A 21,903-nucleotide genomic window follows, 5' to 3' on the forward strand; every position below is an offset into this window, starting at 1 on the left:
TTGGGTGGATCAATTACTTACTTCTAAGAAACTGAGTTGCAGTGCAATAGCGGTTAGAAGTAGCAAGATGCAACATGTTGAGAGGGGGTTGCAGTGCAGATGCAGTGTTGGGAGAAAGACCAGCAGCAGCACGGATGTAGAGGGAGCTGTCATACGGGTGCAGCAGCGGCAGTGGCAAGGCCATGGGCAGCAGTACAAGATGCAGAAGTGCAGAGGATGTTGGGCGGGGAGGCCTAGCATCAGCACAGGTATCGGTGCCAGATAATCAGAGTGATGCTCAGTGAGGAGTATTACTAGAGCACAATCCTCGCTAAGAGAGAGTGTTGATTTGGGGTAGCATCGGATGTGCTCTAGCCATGAAAATTAGTGGAGAGGCTAAAGCACATGAGATCTCCAAGACCAATAAATGGTTTGGACAGATTGTACCCGGTTTGGGAGATATTAAAATAATTAATATTTTTAATGGAATTCCTAAATCTAAACTTTGGAAAAATAAAATATTAATGGGTATTAATATAAAACTGGGTTAGAAGGTTCCAAAAGTCATGGATCAAGCCAAATCTAATCTTAGCCGTTGAATAGAGATTTAATCTCGGCCGTTGAGGGACCAACAGGAAAAGTATAAGAGGAGGCTTGGGGGTCAGTTGGAGAATACACCAGAGTGATCAGTCATTCGATTTGCTAGAGTGGGGTTTCTAAGCAAAGTCGAATCAGGGATTAGCAGCGAGGGGCAATGAGTACTGGACAGAGAGGCAGAGATAGTGCCGACAAACCATCACTGAGGTAGAGAGCAAGAAGCAACAACCAGAGCAGGCCACGCAGAGCCCAGTTGAGACAACGCAGAGGCCAAAGGGACTGCGTCATCCAAACAGAGGGTAGTTGGAGTGACACAGAAGGTCCCAGAGGATGCGCAGTGCCTCAGAGGGCTGACGCAGAGGGGTTTGAGGCTGATGCAGAGGCCAGAAGGGCCAGGGCAGTGCTTCAAAGCTGCTGGAGAGCATTTCGTGGGACAAGCTTTCTAAATACTTGTTTCCGAATAGAGAGGTATTACTGCCAGTTGTTTTTCTCTGTCAGGTGAGCCAGTTCGGCACCCAGTTGTACTCAAGGAAATATTGCATAATAATAAACCCTCATAATAGTCGCACTGGTTTTCCCGCACTGGGTTTTTTCGGGGACATTTGTCCAAAAATAACGGTGTCGCTTGTGTGTTTGTTTTCTTTCAGCTGTTGATCTGTAGATGTTGAGACCGTATTGTGTTTATTTCGTTATTTATATGTTTTAAATAACTTGTTCGAATTTAACAAGTGGAAGAAATAAACCAGAAGAATACAGATTAAATTTCTAATAGATAGACTTAGAAATTTCAACATATATATATATATATATATATATATATATATATATATATATATATAAACATAGATCAAGTTAATTTTACATTTAAGAAATTTAGAAGTTAAGGACAACCTTATAGCATAAAGGTTATAAGGTAAGGGTTATCCAGAGGGGTATTTAATAAAGAAAAAGTTATTTTATATATAAAGGATATTAAGGTCTATAAAAATAAAAATCACTTGGTGAAAGATTTATTAAATTAATTTTCATTAAAGTATATAAAAAAAATATTATTATAAGGATTGAAAGGATAACTTTTAAAATCCTTAAAGCTCATCTCGAAAAGAAAAAATGGAGTATAATTGGAAAATAAAAGAACGAAGATTTTCCTATAAAGGTTTTTTATCACGGATTACAAAATAATTGCATTAAAAGGGTGTTCCAAGGGAAAAAAGTTAATATCGTTATTAGTACAAGCAATGATGAAAATTACATCAACGTTAATCTGGCGAATCAACTATTAATCTCAGATGTCAATTTAGGCGAAACAAAAGATATTTTTGGAAAAAAAATATGAAATTAATGATTTACAAGTGACAATAAATAATTATGAGTAGGTATCTCAATTTCATGTTGAAACCATGTATGATATAGAGGTTGACATAATTCTTGGTCAATCTCGGTTTAAAGAATTGGGTATGCTCATCATGTTAAACATAGAGAGAAAAAAAATTGGCGCTTTCTTATAAGGGAAGGATGATCACATTTCGAGACATGACAATGAAGTCGGAATCGATAATGTCTTCTTCAGAAGACTTTAAAGATATTACGAAATCAATAGCTCAAAAGAATCAAAACACAATATCACAAAAGCAAAAAGACCTTGAGGAGGTCATATCCAATAAAAACAAAGAAAAATCTCATTTAAGAAGCACAAGTTAAAACAATGTTAAAATTGGCAACTAGGGTCAAACTCCATGTGGGTAATCTTATTTATGGCAAATGATATTTTTCTTGGACTCCTCTCATCGAGAGGTGTAGGATTGATCTAAAGATCATCCGATTCCGATAAGTATTCATAAAGATATGAATTTATTTGTCTTATAGGACATTCGTCAAGGCCAGTCAGCAACCAAATAACCGCCACATGTGCTCAACGTTTTAGTATAAAAGGAGATGACTTGAGAGTCATTTCACACACACTTCACTCTTGATTTCTCTCCACTTGTTCTGGGTTTTAGTGGCAAGATAAATCTAGATGATGAAGCCCTAGATGCAGGAAGAAAGGAGACCAAGGGAGCCGCCCTAAAGATGATGCCCTAGCAAGGAAAACGCAGTCCTAAGGAGGATGCCCTAGCCGCAGTCCTAAGGAGGATGCCCTAGTCGTAGTCCTAGAGGAGAGATGTAACCCTAGACGTAGTGAAAGAAAAAGCCCTAATTGTAGACACCTATACGTTGCCCAAATGAAATCAAACCCTAGTCAACAGAAGCTCTTAGCCGCAGCAAAGTCATGGGTCTTTTGGAGGACCTAATTGTTGTAAAGGAGGCTGAGGATATTTTGGGACAGCGTGGACAACGTGGGAGAAATTTGTGGTTTAACGTCGAGTTGTTGAAGGCGCAGTGAATGTTTTTGGGGACTGTTCACACTTGAATGGAGGTCGAGTTAGGAAAGAAGAATTGCGGATTGGTTGAGGGTAGCAAGAGGTAAGGATTCACTGTTTTGGAGGGTTGTTAGGGTGCCGCAGAGATCTGTGGTAGCCCACAGGCCTAGCCACTCCAAAATAGGGCTACGTGTAGACTTGAGAGGCTGCCATATGCCCAGAACAACAGTATGAGGAGGCAGCACTCTACCTTGACTAGGCCGCAATCATTTAGAGGGCTAGTCTTGTTGTGTGTTGGGTTAAGGGTAGTGGCACATGCCCTAACCAAAAGTGCAGGCACAGCAATGCTAACAGTGGGACAGTAGCAATGGCATGGTACAACAATGTTACAATGGGACAACAGCAATAGCATGGTGCTGCAAACACATTGGGACAGCAGCATGGTACAACAATGTTACAATGGGACAGTAGCGATAGCATTGTGCTGCAAACACATTGGGACAACAGCATGGTACAACAATGTTACGATGGGATAGCAACAATAGCATGGTGCTGCAAACACATTGGGACAGCAGCATCGTACAACAATGTTACAATGGGACAACGCAATAACATGGTGTTGCAAGCACAATGGGGCAATATGGTAAGCAAGGTGCAGCAAGCACATGGTGGCAAGCATGGTGCAACAAGCACATGGGACAACAATGACAAACATGGTGCAGCAATGGCACATGATGCAGTACAGTGATGGGTACAGTCATGATTGGTGAAGCATGATGAGATGCAGCATAGTGATGATGGGTGCAGCATGGTGCAGCACGGTGAGGTGCAGCATGATGATGAGAAGCAACACAATGATAGGTGCAGCATGTTGATGGAGTCACCTGGGAGAATCAGTTGAAGCAGCGTGTCTTCAACTGAGTTCAGCTACCTCATGTATCATCTACTTAGAGATGATCTATGCTCTTACTTAGATAAGTCAAAGTGTTGACTTCTGTTGTATATGTACTATCTCTCTCTCTCTATGTTGAACTGTTGAAGAACATAGAAGAAGAATTGATCAAGGGTTCCCCACATTGGGGTTTGTCTGTGGCTAGCGCCACATCTTGTGTCCTCTTGTCTTGGCTTGTCTTCTGCGATCTATGTTTATGTTCTATCTGCAATTTACTTTAATGCTGATGTGATTGCTAATCTAGAAAAGATATTGAGCTAACTGTGAAAATTGAAATAAATTGCTCTAAGCATAGAACATACCTATAATTAACAAACAAGAAATTCAACGAAAGTCTATCAGAGAAAGAAGAGGAATATTTACGCTTAAAGAACCTTAACAAAAATTTATTAGAACAAATCAAGTGTTTAAAAGATGAGAAGCTTAAATGCCAAAATAAATTTGACTCAGAAAATGAGGAACTCTTACGTCTCAAAGATCATAATCAAAGTCTACTCACTCAAATTAAGAAACTTAAAAATGATAAGGAATCATCGAACAACAAATTAGAAGTATTTATCACGAAAGAAGTGTCGAAGTCTTCAGTCCAAATTGAAGAAAAAAATACAAACTCTGACCCAGTCAATATCACAACTCAAGAAGATGAGAAACCAATAGAAGTTAAAACATATTCAAATGTTGCAATTCAAACATTGGAAATCCCAAGTGATGATTCAGTAGCCAACTTAGCAATGACAGTACCTGAAGTAAATCAGGAAATCGCTACACACTTGATAAGGGAAAGTCCAACCAAAAGAACTCATTATCGACATCTTAATCACGAGCAGACAACTAAGTCAGTGTACATGTTTGAACCATTCAGAATGAAAACAACAGATTTATGTTCCAAGGAATAATGAGGTTTGTAGAATCCAATCTTATGATAACAATTCATTACAAATATCCAGTGATTGGAAGATTCCACAGATGATTAATCTTGGATGGTTAAATCCTCAGTCCAACAATTTTGTTTATCACTCAGAGCATCATATCGTATTTTATCTACAAAGATGAAAGTTTGGAGACGGGAAGATTTTCGAAACAGGAAAAAATATCAAGCCCTTTCATCAGTAAGCTTTGAGGACAAAGATTTTTGAAGAGGAAGGCAATGTTAAGAATAAAATATACATAAAATAATATAAATAATGTAAACAATAAAAACAATAAATAATGATTAAATAACTAGTAATTAAGTTACTGAAGAGGTATGTCCCTAAGGACATGACCGTTGGTGAAGAGGTACCTGCCTAGGGTATATAAGCAGGCCCTCATTCTCATTTGTAATCATCTCATCAATTCCTTTATACACTATTTAATATACAATTACTTGTCCTACAATGGATATTCTTGCCATCGAAGTATTTTGAAGATTATTGTTGTGCATACGAACTTTGTTTGGTACATTGGTATCAGAGCATTCCTTTGAGTATATGAACCTTGTTCGTTACACTGGTATCAGAGCATTCCTCTAAGCATACAAACATTGTTCGTTATAGAACACGATATGATGATGTCAGTAATGCAAAAATCAATATGCAATGCAACATATTCTAACATGCATGCTACATTATGCAAATGTTAAGTGTAATCATACAACCAATGTAACCAACATAATGCTAGATCAATATAAAAACTTTCTCATATGATAAATCCAAGAGCAAAGTGTGAAAATTTCACTAATGAAATTTTATTGCAACAACTAGAATTAATTCTTCTAACTGTAAATTAATTTAGCAGTTTATTTCTAAGGCAACAACAAATTAATCACACTGCAATCTTCACAAATAAGAATATTGTGGAAGATACACTGGAAACTAAGAAAATATTGGCACACACAAAATTATAACATCGTTATTTTGGACTAAAGTCCTTGGAAAAACCCAACTTGGGAAAATCGGTGCAACAGCTGAGGGTTTTTATTATTAAGCAGTAGTGAGAAAATTTTGAGTACAACTAGATCCCGAAAACTGGTAATCCTACAGAGGAAATGATGGCAAAAATATTGTGAGGAATTTTCCTCACCCTGACAAGCAATCTGGGCTCTCACTACCAACTCCAAGTTTGTCGTCCAAACTATCCTGTGCAAACCTAGCTGCACTCTAGCACAGAACTGGAATACGCACAACCTAGAACAGCTGCTACTCAAGTCATCATGTATTCTGCTAACTGAGAAACTGCCTCTCCGGCACTTTAGAAAATCTTCCTGGCCCTTGGAACTAAAAACGAGCTTCTCTCCACCAAAATTGAATTTGCTTCTAGAGACTTCTGCCTCTCTGCAAGCTACTCTCTAAAACTAGAAAACCTCCTCCGTACTCACTAGTTCTGCCCCTCTCTATCTCTGCTTGCCTTCTCTGGCTCAAACTCTTCTGGTAGAATGTTGCTACTCTTTGGAAAAATCGAACTACCCAAGGAAATCAATCTTAAGTGTGTTTCTCCATCTACCCATCGACTTCTTCTTATAATCTCACTGTGGGACTCCAACAACCAAGATTAAAACTTAATCAATGGTGATCATTTCCTAATTGATCTGTGTGAGTTTATAGAGAAATCTCACCTTCCTCAATTAATTACTGTCAATTAATCATTTTCCCTAAGTTAAACTTGGGAAAAATTTAATTACTGAATTTTTAACTTAATTAAGACATCTCTAGGTGGATTTTCCTAAAACCTTTTATGGGTTATGGAGTCCTAGTGTTTCTTAGCCTTTTTGACAACTGTTGAGACTAGAACACCATCCGATGCTACAAAAAATAACACTCCCTCTTAGCGACGAAGGTGTTTTAGTGTTGAACCGCTCCAACGCCCTGTCTCTGCATCATCCTCCCATACACGTTGTTGATGTTTAGCTATTGTGACTTCCGCCCACTGCCCACCAACCACTACGCAACTTTGCTGTTGCATCTGTGTTATTGCTAACACTGCGATACTACTACCAACTTTGAATCTGCACTGCAACTCCCTCTCAACTGTTGTTGTTGCTACTACAACTATTGCAACAAAGAAGCATCTGAAATACTGAATCAATTGTGTCCTTGTGTTGCATCTGTCTCCCGAGCATCTTACTACTACTAGCCCCTACACTATCCACTGAAGAATTTGCGCTACTGTTGACTCTGCTACTGAGCCTCCTACTCTACTGTCAACACTGCTTTGCGCTCCTCAGCACCTGGCTGCAACTAGTCTACAACTATCACTCTGGAATCTAACTACATCAACTGACATTGATCCATCCTGCTACTGAATAATGTGGGCCCCCGTAGCAAGGTAATGATCCACGTGGAAGACATCCCAATGGACTCTGCCCAAACCTATACACAACTCTAGGACTATAGTTCCATATCGCCCCACCCCACTCGTGGAGGTATAGTTGCAAACATGGTGAAGTCTTCCTCTGTTAAAATTGGCAACTAGGGCCAAACTCCATGTGGATCACCTTATTTATGGCTTTTGATATTTTCCTAGATTCCTCTCATCGAGAAGTGTAGGATTGATCTAAAGATCATCCGATTCCGATAAGTATTTATGGAGATATGAATTTATTTTGATTATGGACAAATTGTCAAGGTCGGCCAGCAAACTTGTGTAGGCTCAGAATCCCAACAATCATGTCTATTCAACCTCAACGTTTGCATATAAATACAAGGGGCATTCTCTTCATTTGGACAATTAAATTCACTCATCTTCTCTCCTCTCTCCTACGCATAAAAGGAGCGTCTCTCTCTCTCACACGTGTGGCTGAAAGGAAGATGTCCTAGGGCAAGGAAGACGCAAAAAGAAGGACGCTAGGGCAGCAGGTCACCTCTTTGACCAGCGTTGACCTTCCAGAAGTGCGGATTGGGTGTGGTTGCCTCTCCTAGGCAGGCCGCAATTTTTGGCACAAAAATCGAGGTGATCTGACCTCTAGTTTGACCGGTATTGACTGCCCTAGTTTAGGGCTGCAGTTGACTTCAGAAATCTGCAAATTGACTAAACCTTGGGGGTTGTTCAAGGGTTGTTTCTTCAGGCTGTTCGAGAACAAATTGACTAGAAATTGATAAAGCATTCTAGAGGTCAATTTCAGCTAGTTTGACCAAGTTTGACTTTGCTGATCTAGGATTTGCAGCAGCTGATATAAAATTACAAAATTCAGATTTTGTACTATTTCTCTCTGCTAAACTATTGAAGATAAAAGAAGATTTGATCAAAGGGTTTCCTCGCATTGGGGTTTGTCCCTGGCTAGCCGCCACATCTTGTGTCTCTTGTCTTGGCTTGTTTTCTGTTGATCATTTAATGTTCTATCTGCACTTTACTTAATGTATATGTGATTGCTAATCTGTGGCTAATAAGAAGAAAAATAAGTAAACTGTTCTAAGCATAGAAAATACCATAATTTAACATGGTATCAGAGCTGAGGTGAAGACAAAGCCTAAGCAAGAGCAAGAGAAATCACCGAAGAGAAGGTTGGCAAGGCTATCTTAAAAAGAAATAATGGGGTCCTCAACACACTTCCCTGCTGAAGACAAACTCCGTGAGAAGTCTGACTATCACGGATGGAAGATGTCTCTCGATCTAACATTAGAAGAGCAAGAAGTGTTGGACCATGTGAGAGGCGAGATTGTTGAGCCTCCATCAAATGCATCTGCTGCTGTTAGGAATAAATGGACCAAGGGAGAAGTCAAAGCAAGGAAGATCATTCGGGACTCTATCGACAAGCGCTTGGTGGCCTATGTTTCCGAGCTGAACACCTCCAAGGAAATCTACGATAGACTGGTGAGTTTATTTAAAGTTAATGATGCAAATCAAGTCTTGTTTCTTAGAAATAAGCTGAAGGAAATTTAGAAGGGCAAAGATGAGAGTATGCAAGCATATTTCTTAAGGATCACGAGATCAAAAATGATCTCCCATTTATTGTGGAAGTAATTCCTGACAGGGAAATGACACTCACAACTCTTGGAGGACTACCATCTAAATGGTATATATTCAGGACTACTCTTCTCTACAATAACGTAATTCCTGGATTTGAGGAATTAATGGCCAGATGCATTCAAGAAGAAACAAGGATGGAAGAGCAAGAAATGCCCATACTTAAAGGTCATCCCTCTGCCTTTTCTTCTCATACTAAAAGAAGAAACAATTCTGGGGCTAAATTCAAAGGAACAGTTGGACCAAAGGGTGGAAGAAAAGGACGGTGTTACAATTGCAATAAAACGGGTCACTATGCAAAGGAGTGCCCTAATAAAAGGGACTCACACCGAGACGATGAACAAAATCCTTCTCAAGGCAATCAAAGGAATGGCAGGTCAAATGGCAGAGGTAAAAGAAGTGTCAGAAATCAAAGAAGAGAACAACCATCCAACAAGGCAAGAAATTTCAGGTATGAATCTAACACTGTTAACAAATAGCAAGATGAATATTATCTACCAGTTGCTCTATCTACTACTGCTCCCCCGGACTCGCTGGGAAATTGGCTTATTGATAGTGGTGCCTCAAGGCACTTCACTGGTTACAAAGAAGCTCTCTATAATCTGATAGAGAAGGAAACCAACCTGGAAATTGTTCTTGGAGATAATTCAAAATATCCTGTGAAAGGCATAGGAAATGTCACTCTTCAATTGAATCAGGGTAATACCATACACTTACAAGATGTATTATATGTCCCTGATCTCAAAAAAAACCTGGTGTCCATTTCGGCAATGTAAGACAAAGGCTACAAGGTGGATTTCAGCGATGGCAAGGTACGTGTATGGAAAAAGAACTTTAAAGGTGCTTTTGCTCTTGGGTTTCGAGTTGATTCATTATATCAGGTCGGGGGAAGTCCGCTGGGTGTCATGTCTTGTGACACATCTCTTCAGTCCGAACTATGGCACCGGAGGTTTGCTCACCCTCATTATAAAGCTCTACCCGATGTAAGAAAAATGGTGACCAAGATGCCCGAGTTCAGATTAGAGCAAGAAAGTGTATGTCGAGGATATGCCGAAGGAAAGCTCAAAAGGGGACCATTGCCCTCAAGCCAAAGCAAGACCTCCGATATATTGTAGTTGGTTCACTCAAACATATCCGGTATGATGCCTATGAACTCCTTGGGAGGATATTTATATTACCTCACTTTTACAGATGATTATTCTCGCAAGACTTGGATATACTTCTTGAAAAAGAAGGATGAAGTGTTCCCCTGGTTTCAGCACTTCAAAGCCTTGATCGATAATCAAACCGAAAAGAAGATCAAGATCTTAAGGACTGATAATGGGACTGAATATGAATCCAATGAGTTTCATGACTTTTGCAAAGAGGTTGGCATTAAGAGGGAGACTACTACACCATATACTCCTGAACAGAATGGTGTGGCGGAAAGGAAGAATCATACAATTGTGGAAGTTGTCCGTGCTATGCTCCATGATCAAAGACTTTCGAAGTTTCTATGGGCCGAAGCTGCAAATACCGCCGTATATGTACAAAACCGATGCCCTCATCAAGCATTGGGTTCCAAGACTCCCGAAGAAATGTTCACCAATAAGAAACCTGACGTATCTCATTTTAGAATTTTTGGAAGCCCTGTATATTTTCATGTGTCGAAAGAGAAAAGGAATAAATTGGGTGCATCTGGAAAGAAAGGAATCTTTGTGGGCTATAGCGAAAATACTAAGGGCTATAGAATCTATGTAGCTAGTCAAAGGGAAGTCGAGATTAGTCATGATGTCACCTTTGACAAAGATATGGCTCTTAGCAAAGTAGACAATCTTCCTAGTTTAAGGAGATCTAAAGAAGCTGACACCGTGGCACCGAAGGAAAAGGAAGATGAGACGATGCCCGATGTGGAAGAACCTATGGATCCTATTGATCCTCCTCCGCAAGAGCCTTCCTCTTCTACGAAGAGGTCTTCATGGCTTAGGGGGACACTTGAAGATGTTGAAGGACAAATTGCACCCCGAGGAACCTTCCGTGAAAGTAAGAAGCCGAACAGGTATCAGGGATACCTGACTATCATGAGCACGATCATCCAAAATGAGCTTTCGTCATTCACAGATTCCGTCAAGCATCATGGAAAGATGCTATGACCGAGGAATATGAGTCCATTATGAAAAACGATGTTTGGGATGTGGTCCCCAGACCCCTAGACAAAGGAGTTGTCACTTCAAAATGGCTTTACAAGATAAAGCATGCAGTTGATGGAAGTGCGGAAAAGTATAAGGCCCATTTTGTCGCTCGTGGCTTCTCCTAGAAGGAAGGCATGGACTATGACGAGATATTTGCACCTGTTGCCTGATATACCACCATCTGCTTGATCATAGCCCTTGCTGCTTCGCAAGGATGGAACCTACATCAGATGGATGTCAAGGCTGTGTTCTTACATGGTTCGATCAAAGAGGAGGTCTATGTGGAGCAATCCGAAGACTTTGAGATTTATGATTGAGAATCTCATGTGTGAAGGTTGATGAAGGCCCTCTATGGGCTAAAGCAAGCACCCCAAGGCATGGTATGAGAGGATCGATAGCTACTTGAAGCTGGGATTCACTAGGAGTGAAGCTTACCCTAACCTTTACATTAAGTTTATAGATGACAAGCCTCTCATACTGGTGCTATATGTTGATGACCTCTTTCTAACAGGTGCAGATCCTCTCATTCACGAATGTAAGAGGAAGTTGGCTTTTGAGTTCTAGATAAAGGACCTAGTACTTATGCACTATTTCCTAGGACTGGAAGTCTGGCAGGAACCAAGGGAGATTTTCCTATCTCAAGGAAAATATGTGGTGAAGATATTGGAGAGATTCGGCATGGTGGACTGCAAGCCCATAACTACCCCGATGGAGCTTGACTTCAAGAAGTTAAGTGGTAGTGCTATCGGACCTGTTTTATGAAATGCTATCGAGTATCGTCAACTCGTCAGAGCATTAATGTTCTTGGTGAACTCTCGTCTGGATATATGCTTTGCAATCAACACATTGAGTCAACATATGGTTGAGCCTCACCACTCACATTGGATTGGTGCCAAGAATCTGTTGAGATATCTTCGTGGCACAATCACTCATGGGTTGAGATACACTGTCGGAGATGTGAGACTACTTGGGTATACTGATGCTGATTGGGCAGGCAATGTGGTGGACCGAAAGAGCACTTTCGGGTGATGTTTCTCTTTAGGATCTACCTCGATATCCTGGATGAGAAGGAAGCAGAAGTAGGTGGCTTTGAGCACCGCCGAGGCAGAGTACATTGCTGCTAGTATGGCCTCCTGTGAGGCAGTTTGGTTGCGAAAGCTGTTTAGTGAGCTGTTTGGATTTACATTGGATACCATCGTGATTCTGTGTGACAACCAGAGCGGGATCCGTTTATCAGAAAATCCCGTATTTCATGATCGCTCCAAGCATATCGATATCAGGTACCACTATATTCGAGATATGGTGCAGCGAGGAGCAATAAGGCTCCAACATATCGGTATAGATGAACAGGTCGCCGACATTTTGACAAAGCCCCTAGGAAAGGTCAAATTTTTGACTTTCCGAGAACGACTTGGTGTCATTCAGAGACCCTCTTATGAGGGTCGAGTATGATGTATTGAGCTCTGGGAGCTCCAGGGGGGCGCGGGGTACTTCTTGGAGCGACATGTGACCACAGGGCGACTCACCATCCCCTAGTGGTGCACTATGTACAAGGTAAAGGTTCAACCTTCCCCTGTGACACCCCGTGGCGACTGTGGAACAGGATGATTAGTTCTCTTGTGGGCAGGATGATTCGTTCTCCGCGGCGACTGTGGAGCAAGATAATTAGTTCTCTTGTAGGCCAGGATGATTAGCTCTTTGTGGCATCCACTGGACAAAATGATTCGTCCTCCTATGGACAGGATGATTAGTTCTCCTATCGAGGTATCCTACCCATGCAGTCTGGGACTCATGGGAAGTACCTCTCATTTGATCAATGAGCAGGGAAATGAGGATAGGGACCATAGTAGTATTATCGATGGAAGCATCGTTGTATCTACCATACTCCCTATGCTAGTATGACCTCCATTGATCTGGGATCAATGAGAGTGGTTCACACTCTGAGGCTAACTTTGGGTCAGTGGAGGATGGTATGATATATCCACGATCATTTCTTCTTCTTCATAGTTCGAGTAGAGTAGAGCAGAGTGGGGTTAAGTTGTACAAGACAGTGCATTTGATGGATGGATCGCAGCAACGGTCTGACGGATTGCAAATGAAGTTCTCCCTAGATGAGAGGGAGTGTTAAAATTGGAAACTAGGGCCAAACTCCATGTGGATCACCTTATTTATGGCTTTTGATATTTTTCCTAGATTCCTCTCATCGAGAGGTGTAGGATTGATCTAAAGATCATCCAATTCCGATAAGTATTTATGGAGATATGAATTTATTTTGATTATGGACAAATTGTCAAGGTCGGCCAGCAAACTTGTGTAGGCTCAGAAGCCCAACAGTCATGTCTATTCAACCTCAACATTTGCATATAAATACAAGGAGCATTCTCCTCATTTGGACAATTAAATTCACTCATCTCCTCTCTCTCTCTCTCCTACGCATAAAAGGAGCCTCTCTCTCTCTCACATGTGTGGCTGAAAGGAAGACGTCCTAAGGCAAGGAAGACACAGAAAGAAGGACGCTAGGGCAGCAAGTCACCTCTTTGACCAGCGTTGACCTTCCAGAAGTGCGGATTGGGTGTGGTTGCCTCTCCTAGGTAGGCCGCAATTTTTGGCACAAAAATCGAGGTGATTTGACCTTTGGTTTCACTGGTATTGACTGCCCTAGTTTAGGGCTGCAGTTGACTTCAGAAATTTGCAAATTGATTGAACTTTTGGGGCTGTTCAAAGGTTGTTTCTTCAGGCTATTCGAGGACAAGTTGACCGGAAATTGACCAAGCATTCTAGAGGTCAATTTCAGCTACTTTGACCAAGTTTGACTTTGTTGATCTAGGGTTTGCAGCGGCTAATATAAAATTACAGAATTCAGATTTTGTACTATTTCTCTCTGTTGAACTATTGAAGATAAAAGAAGATTTGATCAAAGGGTTTCCCCACATTGGGGTTTGTCCCTGGCTTGCCGCCACATCTTGTGTCTTTTGTCTTGGCTTGCTTTTTGTTGATCATTTAATGTTCTATCTGCACTTTACTTAATGTATATGTGATTGCTAATATGTGGCTAATAAGAAGAAAAATAAGTAAACTGCTCTAAGCATAGAACATACCATAATTTAACATCCTCCAACCTAGAGGACAATTTGTCTATCTCTGTGGATGCTGCCACCTGGTCCTACTTCTCCTGCTTGTCCTTCTTCCTTTGAGGACAATGAGTACTGTAGTGACCAAACTCGCCACACCTGAAGCACTTGACCTTAGATCGGTCATTGTTTTTTTTTCTTTTCCCCCTATCCCTGACTAGGACCCTTTGATTCAAGGGCCACATTCTCTTTCTCCTCACCTTTCGAACCCTTACTGTTGCTTCCGTTGATGGAGGTCTTCACACCTGCTCGCCTCATCTCCTCCCGCTACAAGTTTGACCGCATCCCATGCCACCTAGGTAGAGTATCTCGTCGTAAAATACCTTGGACGAAGATTTCCCAGCCCTCTGAGACACTGTCCAATGCTGAATGCACAAGCTAAGTAGATTGAGGCGCCTCCCCCACTGTTGCAAGCTAATCCTGGATTTCCTGAATTCTGGTGAGAAAGGGATCAACTCCATCACCCTTGATGCATTCTAAGGTTTCTCACCTTCTCCTTCAGGAACATCTTTCGCTGCTCAAAGGATTCCAATATAGCTGAGTGAGAACATCCCACATCTCCTTGGCAGTGTTATTGCCAGATATATGTGAAACTATATGGCCTCGGACTCCATCCAATATCATCCACTTTGCCTGGGCCATCTCTTTCCTATAGTCATTCAGTTAATCTGCATCGATCGGTATTGCCACCACACTCTCTGCAAAGATCTTCAGGCCATGTTCATCTAATAAGAAGGACCCCTACCCAGGCCGACTCAATACAAAAATCAGTCTGAAGGCCAGTTCGGTAGCGAACTGGCCAACTCAACTGAGCCCGTCATAGCTAGGCCAATCCAGTCTGTGACAGAAAAGGGAGGGAAAGACAGACTTGAAAGGAAATTTCTTTTTGGTTTTAGGTTTACCTCAATGCATCTACCCTTTCCGAAGCCTATAAAAGTTACCCAACCCCCTCACATTTCCTCACAGTTATCTCAGTGCATTTGTGTGAGCATTTGTGAGGAGTTTGTGAAGAGTTGGAGTTGGTTTTTGGAGCAGCAATGAGGAGCATCTTGGGCAATCATTGGAGCAACAGTGAGGAGCTTCTTGGGCAATCATTAGAGCAACATTTTGGAGCAGCATTGAGGACGCTAGAGCCTAGAGGTTTCCCCGACTGACTCTGATTCAAAGTCTGAGCCAAATGATGTTAGCTTCTCTAGCAGTAGTGACTAGTGATGTTTTGTTGTAGAGGCCATTTAGAGCCTCCTTGGTTATGTATTTTTGTTCTGATCTCTATATGTTACATGTATTGGACAGTGCACGGGGTGCCATTTTGATATAATAGATATATTCATGAGCATACGTTGATCATATGTTGTCTTCTCTCTATATTCTAATGCTTTTTGTTTGTAAACATGAATGAAAATCTTTAAAATTATGTTTTTTCATAAAAATATATATATATATATATAATGTATTTTTTACAAAGACTGAGTCATTGAAATCAACTAGGCCGAGTCGATACCATGTCAAAGTCAACCCTCGCCCAGTTTAGAGTCCAAGTCAGAGTTTTAAAACTATGGAATAAATAGTGCCCTCCTCTAACAATTTGTGTTGATGGCTGCCGAATGGAACTAGGAGTTCTACCCTCAAAAGTGCTCAGAAAATTCTGCAAAATCAATCCTAGCCTTCTCTCACCAAACCCACAAAAAGCCAAAAAGGGTTTGCACTGAATCCACCGACCCCTGGTGACCCCCAACAAGTGTGAGTTGCTCAATTGGGCTAGAAAACGCCCCACAGTTCATAAACTACTGAATTAGACCCAAATCTCCCTCAAACTTCAAAGAAATCCCCCCCTAATGCTTATAAATTACTCCCCTCAATCACCCAGCAAATCCCAGCTCGAATGCTCCCAAACTTTGAGTCTCTACAAGTGCATCGAAGCTTGCCAATAAACCCCTGCGCAGGCCTTGGAATAGACAAGATCTGCCCTCTAAAATGAAACACTCTCACCCTTGCAAATCACCAAGGGAAACTCCTTCTCTCTAAGGATAAATCCTTGAAAATTTTCCGGCCAATACTCCATTGATAGCTAGCTTCTCTAAACCCCCACGAAATTCTTTTGTGCCCAAGGAAAATACGCACCAGCTAGAAATGCTTTGCAATGTAGCTCCTTTAGAAGTCCTGAGATAGACTTCTCTCTACTGCACTAGGGTGACACTCAAAGTTCACTGAAAGAAGAGTTGGAATTTTCGCTTGGAAATTCCTTGTGCTAAAGTGCACGGTTGTCTTGGCTAAACAACTCAAGAGAACTAAGGTTTGAATTGTGAAATGACCAAAAGATGACAAAAGTGAGGCCCTCAAGATCTATTTATAATTTCTTATCCTCTTCTCCCCTTGTGGTCCCCACTCTCTCTCTCTCTCCTAATTCGCACTTCCTTTTCTTTTCTCTCTCCTCCAAGAGTGTGAGTTCCCTCCTTGGGTTGAATTTCTCCTTCTTGTGGCCCCCACATTCCACTAGAGCTGCTATTTTCCCTTTTTCTCCCAGGTCCCACAACCAGAAATGTCCCTTCTTTCCAAAATTGCCTCTAATGCAGAAAATAAAAATTAGGGACATGACAGTCGTCCCCGCCAAAAATTGCTTGTCCTCAAGCAATGCATGAACAAGCACCCTCTTTGACTGTCGATCACCACTGTCACCGCCAATAATATCATGGTCCGAAATGTGCCACTGAGTCATCCCTGATCTCTGCACTATCCCGTCATGAAGAAATCTCTCAATACCAAGATCCCAAGCCATCCTAATCAATGTGAAGCACCCCTTGCTCCACTCACTATCCAACCAAGTATAAGCTCCAGAAGCCCTCCGCATACTATCAATAAGTAGAGCATCATGATAATGTAATACTTTCCAACTCTCCATGAAGTTTCCCTACCAGGTAGTCCACCTCATGCACACCAAGAGTAAACTCCTAAAAATACAACCCAATCCCTGTAGGGACAAAGTCTCTCCCACATGAACTCCTAATATCCTCTCGCTGACCAACCACCCATGTTGATGAAGTCCCCCACGCCATCAGTGAGTCACTAAAGCCCAATGGAAGATCTGAGTGATCTCCCCCTGTAGCAAACAGCTCATCCCTAAAGGTCGTTGAATTGTCAAGTGTTGTGATGCCCGGAGACTAAACAACCGCTCGTAAGAAAGGTCAACCACCTACTGTATATGCTTCGATGACACCTCAGAGTGCCTCGCCCAAAACGTGTCATGCATCCCCTTAAGTGTGAACTCAAGGGTGGAACATACACTACCTCTGAAGCAAACCATGCACTCCCCAAAATTGAACCTGTCAGTTCGTGCCCTGACCCAATGCCACGCTGAGAAGTCTCTCCCCTGGTGCATTGAGTTGCATCCAAATATCTCAGGTGAGCTCCCCGCACTCTGCTGCTCATGCCCTGAAATCAAAGGACAACAGTCAAATCATATGTGCCTGCAAGCGATGTAAAGGAGGGCTAGGTGTGTGAGTCCCCATGGATACCATCAAATGTCGCTCATCTACATTCTCATCGATCTTGGGTGAACTACACGCAAAGGCGTGCCCAGCGTCCTTGTCCATAAGTCTCCTTGGAGGCAACACTCCAAGACCTTGTTGTGCAACACCATACGTCCTCGCATACTACCAAGTATCCCTATACTCCTTTACATGCCATTGTACCTTGCAGCCTATCCATTTACACCACTGGATACCTCGTGCTACTATTGTACTATCTTGTATCCTGCGTATGTCACTATACCTGACACTCCCTGCGTGTACTCAATGCAATGTGAGTGCTCCTCCTATTCCACAATGCAAACCAACATGCTACAACAAACAACCATGCATCTCCATCCTCCTCTGCAGGCCACAGCTCATCACTACATACCCTATACAACACTAGATCCTAGGGTCTAAAATTGGGTCTGTATGCATCAGGTCACATCCCTCTACAGAACACTGGACTCTGCAGCATATCTTTGTGCACTCCTGGGTACCGCTGCTTACTGTCGTACCACCCTATATCATATGCCATCCCACATGTACCAATGCATCCACCACTCTGCTAGTAAGCCCTCCATGATGTGAGCTATATCTCCTCATCTACCCAGATAAACCTGAGCGGCCTAACCCCTCACACGCTAATGTGAATGACACTAATGAGCCTATCCTCAGTAGCTCCTGTGTCCAATATACCAGTGAGAGAGCATCGTCTCCATATAATACCCTGTCTGATGGCCTGTCAAAGCCACCTCCTTCTACCAACTCCTGCGAAAGTAGGCTAGTCATCCTACAATCCCATGTACGCCAAACATGCCATGATAACTCATGAAATTTCCCTGATCCCTTGTTAATCCATCTTGTCACTAGTGTTGTCAAGAAATTTGAAGGGTATATGAAAAGGTGTGTGCGCCCAACCACCGAGTCCATCATGCAGCTACTACTATCACCTACCGACTCCACGATGTGATAGAGAATTCCACCTGGATCCCAACATTAGTTTGCCCTCGAGCCCCTCTAGTAATCCACAGTCTCTGTTGAATTGTGGCCATGGATGCATCTAACCACCTAGCTAGCTCCACCGGATACCAAATCAATATCTCTCGACATCCAACCCCGAGAGGGATCGAATGCACGAACAACCATACACTGAACAAGTCCTCCATCCTGCAAATGTTGCACCCTGCGCAACTTGTGTCGCCTCATCTCACTAGTCTGGCCAATCCATGTAATCTGCCTAGGTAACACGGCATCTCTCTCACCAACATGCAAACGCGGCCCAACAATGCTACAAGCCCCATCGATGTATGCCTAAAGGGAACTGTCGTCTAAAAGTATGAAAACTCAGAAATGTCTCACGAACTAAAGTGGTGGAAATAGTCCCAAAATAAATTGTGTCCTCCTCCAACAATTTTTGTTGTTGGCTACCGAATGGAACTAGGAATTATACCATCACAAGTGCTCAGAAAATTCTGCAAAATTAATCCTAGCATCCTCTCACCAAACCCACACAAACCCAAAAAAAGTTTGGGCTAAATCCACTAACCCCCGGTGACCCCCAACAAGTGTGAGTTGCTCAATTGGGCCAGAAAACGCTCCATGGTTCATATGCTGCTGAATTAAGCCCAAATCTCCCTCCAAGAAATCCTCCCTAAGTCCTGAGAATTAATCCCCTCAATCACCAAGCAGATCTCAGCTCGAGATTGGAATGAGAATGACACTCTACATCAAACCTACTAAATGTTATCCAAAATGATACCATGAACCAGAATTGCAGTTCCACTTTAAACACAAAGACTTCCAAAGGAGAAAGAGTAGATGCCGAGTTCTTCAGACACAAAATGTTATGTACATTGGCATAAAATGTATATCAAGTTGGGTTTTAACTCAGAGCCTAACTCTCTTTGAGTCATCATATAATCTATTGGTATAAATGAATGCTAATGAAAACAACTGACCTGCCCCCCGGTGTACTTGGTTGGCTTGTATGTTGCAAATTGTCCCAATTTTTCAGTCGACGAATGTAGTTACGATATCCAACATAACCTTTTCCATTGCATTCCCAGTCCTTCAAAGTTCAGACACAACAATAGTACAATTAATTTAGTAAATGAAGGTTACATTTAGTGAGTGATATATTCTGGCATATTAAACATTAATTAATATTCTGGAAGCTTGACGCATTGCACAAAAACAGCAAACAAATATTTCGATGAAGCATTGAGCATAGTAAAAAAAAACTAGAAAATGCCTATCAAATCTTTTCTTTTTTTAATTTTTGACGATTTATATTTTTGCCATGTAAGAGATATTCTATCCTAATATAATAGCATCTGAAGACCATTTGAAAACCTTTCCTAGGTTCTTGGAAACTGATATTTACGAAGTCAAACTTTACAAGTTAAACAGATACAATGGATGCACTACCTAAACAAATATTTAAGAAAGGCACCAGAGAGCATCAGATAAAACTCTCAGCGTTTTAAAACAAAATATAAGCTCTATATATTTGCAATGTGGACAACAATCTCTGGAATGGAGAGGTTCATATAAGACTTCAACACAGCACCCAAAAGTTACCTACCCGACCAATAAAACATATGTTGTAATCTGAAAAGCTGGCTTCGCAATTTTGAATTCCAAGAAATCAGCTCCCTAGCAAAGATTCTTGTATCATTTGGAAAGAGGGGTTGATGAACCCAACACGACCTAATTTCGAGAGAGAATAAGAAAAAATCAACAAAGATGCATTAAAGACTTGTACAGTTGCAAGAATGGTTATAAATAAAGGGTGTGATTTTGATCATGACAAAGAAATGGGAAGTGAAACAATTAAGAAATATGCCCAAAAACTGAGTTTAGAAAAAAATCAAACTTTATTCAATGCTAATCAAAGGGGTTGAATATTGGTCAAACTGACTAAATAACAATATGACAAACTGTTAAGAGCTTATATGTCAGTCATCTATCAAAATGAGCTAAATAGGTCCTATGCACTTCAACCTATAAAAGGGTTTGACACCAAGAATGTCTATAAAAACATAGAAGGCTCATAATACACCATACTACCTTTGGCTACTTTATGGAATTGTATGAATTACTATCTAAATGTTGGACACGTGGAAGACTTAGGATGCTCCACATGGCTACACGAGCATTTGGAGCACAGCCCACACGAAAAGCAAAAGATAAACACACAGAAAAGAGGGAGAGAGAGAAACCTTCTCTAACCCTTTAACTATCCTGGGTAAACAGTGTAACACTAACCACCAACTCAATCATTACTAACTAGAAAACACAAAACACACACACAAGAAGAAAACCTCAAAATGGGAAGCATAACCATCAAAAATCAGACAGAAATTCACAAAAACTCAGAAATATGAATTAAAGGCAATTATTGTTGAATAAGAGTCCTCACACACTTAATTTTCTTAACAATCATTGGGACTTGGAAGAAAAATCAGATCGCAAGGATTCCTAAACAACTAAAAACATAGAAGTTGGCCTTTGGTATTTTTGTTTTTTTTTAATACACTGATTTCAAACATGTAGAGGAGACATGTGTTGTACACACAAGGCAATAACGTTATGTAAAAATTCAATTTCTTTCACATCTATATTTTTGGAAACATTGAGAGGGGGGTGAATCAGTGTTTCCTTCCACTTAGTTAATTTTTTGTTAACACCTAATCCTCTGCGGTTGGGTGAACCTGGAATGTGAACAGTCATCAGAAGATGAACTGAGCAGTCACATTCTTGTATATAACAATAGCTACCTAATGTAATAAATCGAATCAGTTTTATGAGTTTTCTGCCAAACTGGAGTTACTCCTGGCCTGACATGGTATCAGAGCCAGTTCTAAAAATAGTTGTAACTCCCTTCAGTTTTGCTACTGTGGGCTGTACGCTGGCCTGAGCTATGTCCTCAAACGCCTCTGTCATTCTGTCCACTGAGCGCTCCTCTGCCTCTGTCCTGAAATGATTTGCCACTGCCATATTCCCTTTTGTCCTGATGATGGCCTGTCCGAGCTCATTTCGCTTCTATGCTAAAATCTCTGTCGAAACTCTGCAAATCTCGTTCATTCCTGAATACATCCATTGAAGCGCATCACTGCATGCTGTGCTGAAGGGGTCGTATTGCTGTGTTGAGACATTTGTTTTGGAGAGTGCTAAAGGGGTCGTATTGTTGTGTTGAGGTGTTGCGGTGTTTGGATGATCGGATGGGCAGACCTAAATACTCCCTCTGTCTGTTCTCGCTAT

At 41.4% G+C, this 21,903-nt stretch overlaps 1 protein-coding gene across 2 annotated transcripts in view; it reads right to left on the reverse strand.

The window, feature by feature from the left end:
• LOC149187987 (Transducin/WD40 repeat-like superfamily protein) overlaps nt 1-21,903 on the reverse strand; it is a 352,005-nt gene that overhangs the window by 268,755 nt on the left and 61,347 nt on the right. For both annotated transcript variants that reach the window (XM_089411531.1, XM_089411530.1), the window contains exon 2: nt 19,599-19,708. In XM_089411531.1, the coding sequence (XP_089267657.1) occupies nt 19,599-19,708 (110 nt within the window). The remainder of the gene's footprint in view (nt 1-19,598; nt 19,709-21,903) is intronic.

Source organism: Pinus tabuliformis, chromosome 3_1 (assembly GCF_031772625.1).
Source record: "Pinus tabuliformis cultivar Carrire ecotype Pingquan chromosome 3_1, CPIR1, whole genome shotgun sequence".
Taxonomy (NCBI): domain Eukaryota; kingdom Viridiplantae; phylum Streptophyta; class Pinopsida; order Pinales; family Pinaceae; genus Pinus; species Pinus tabuliformis.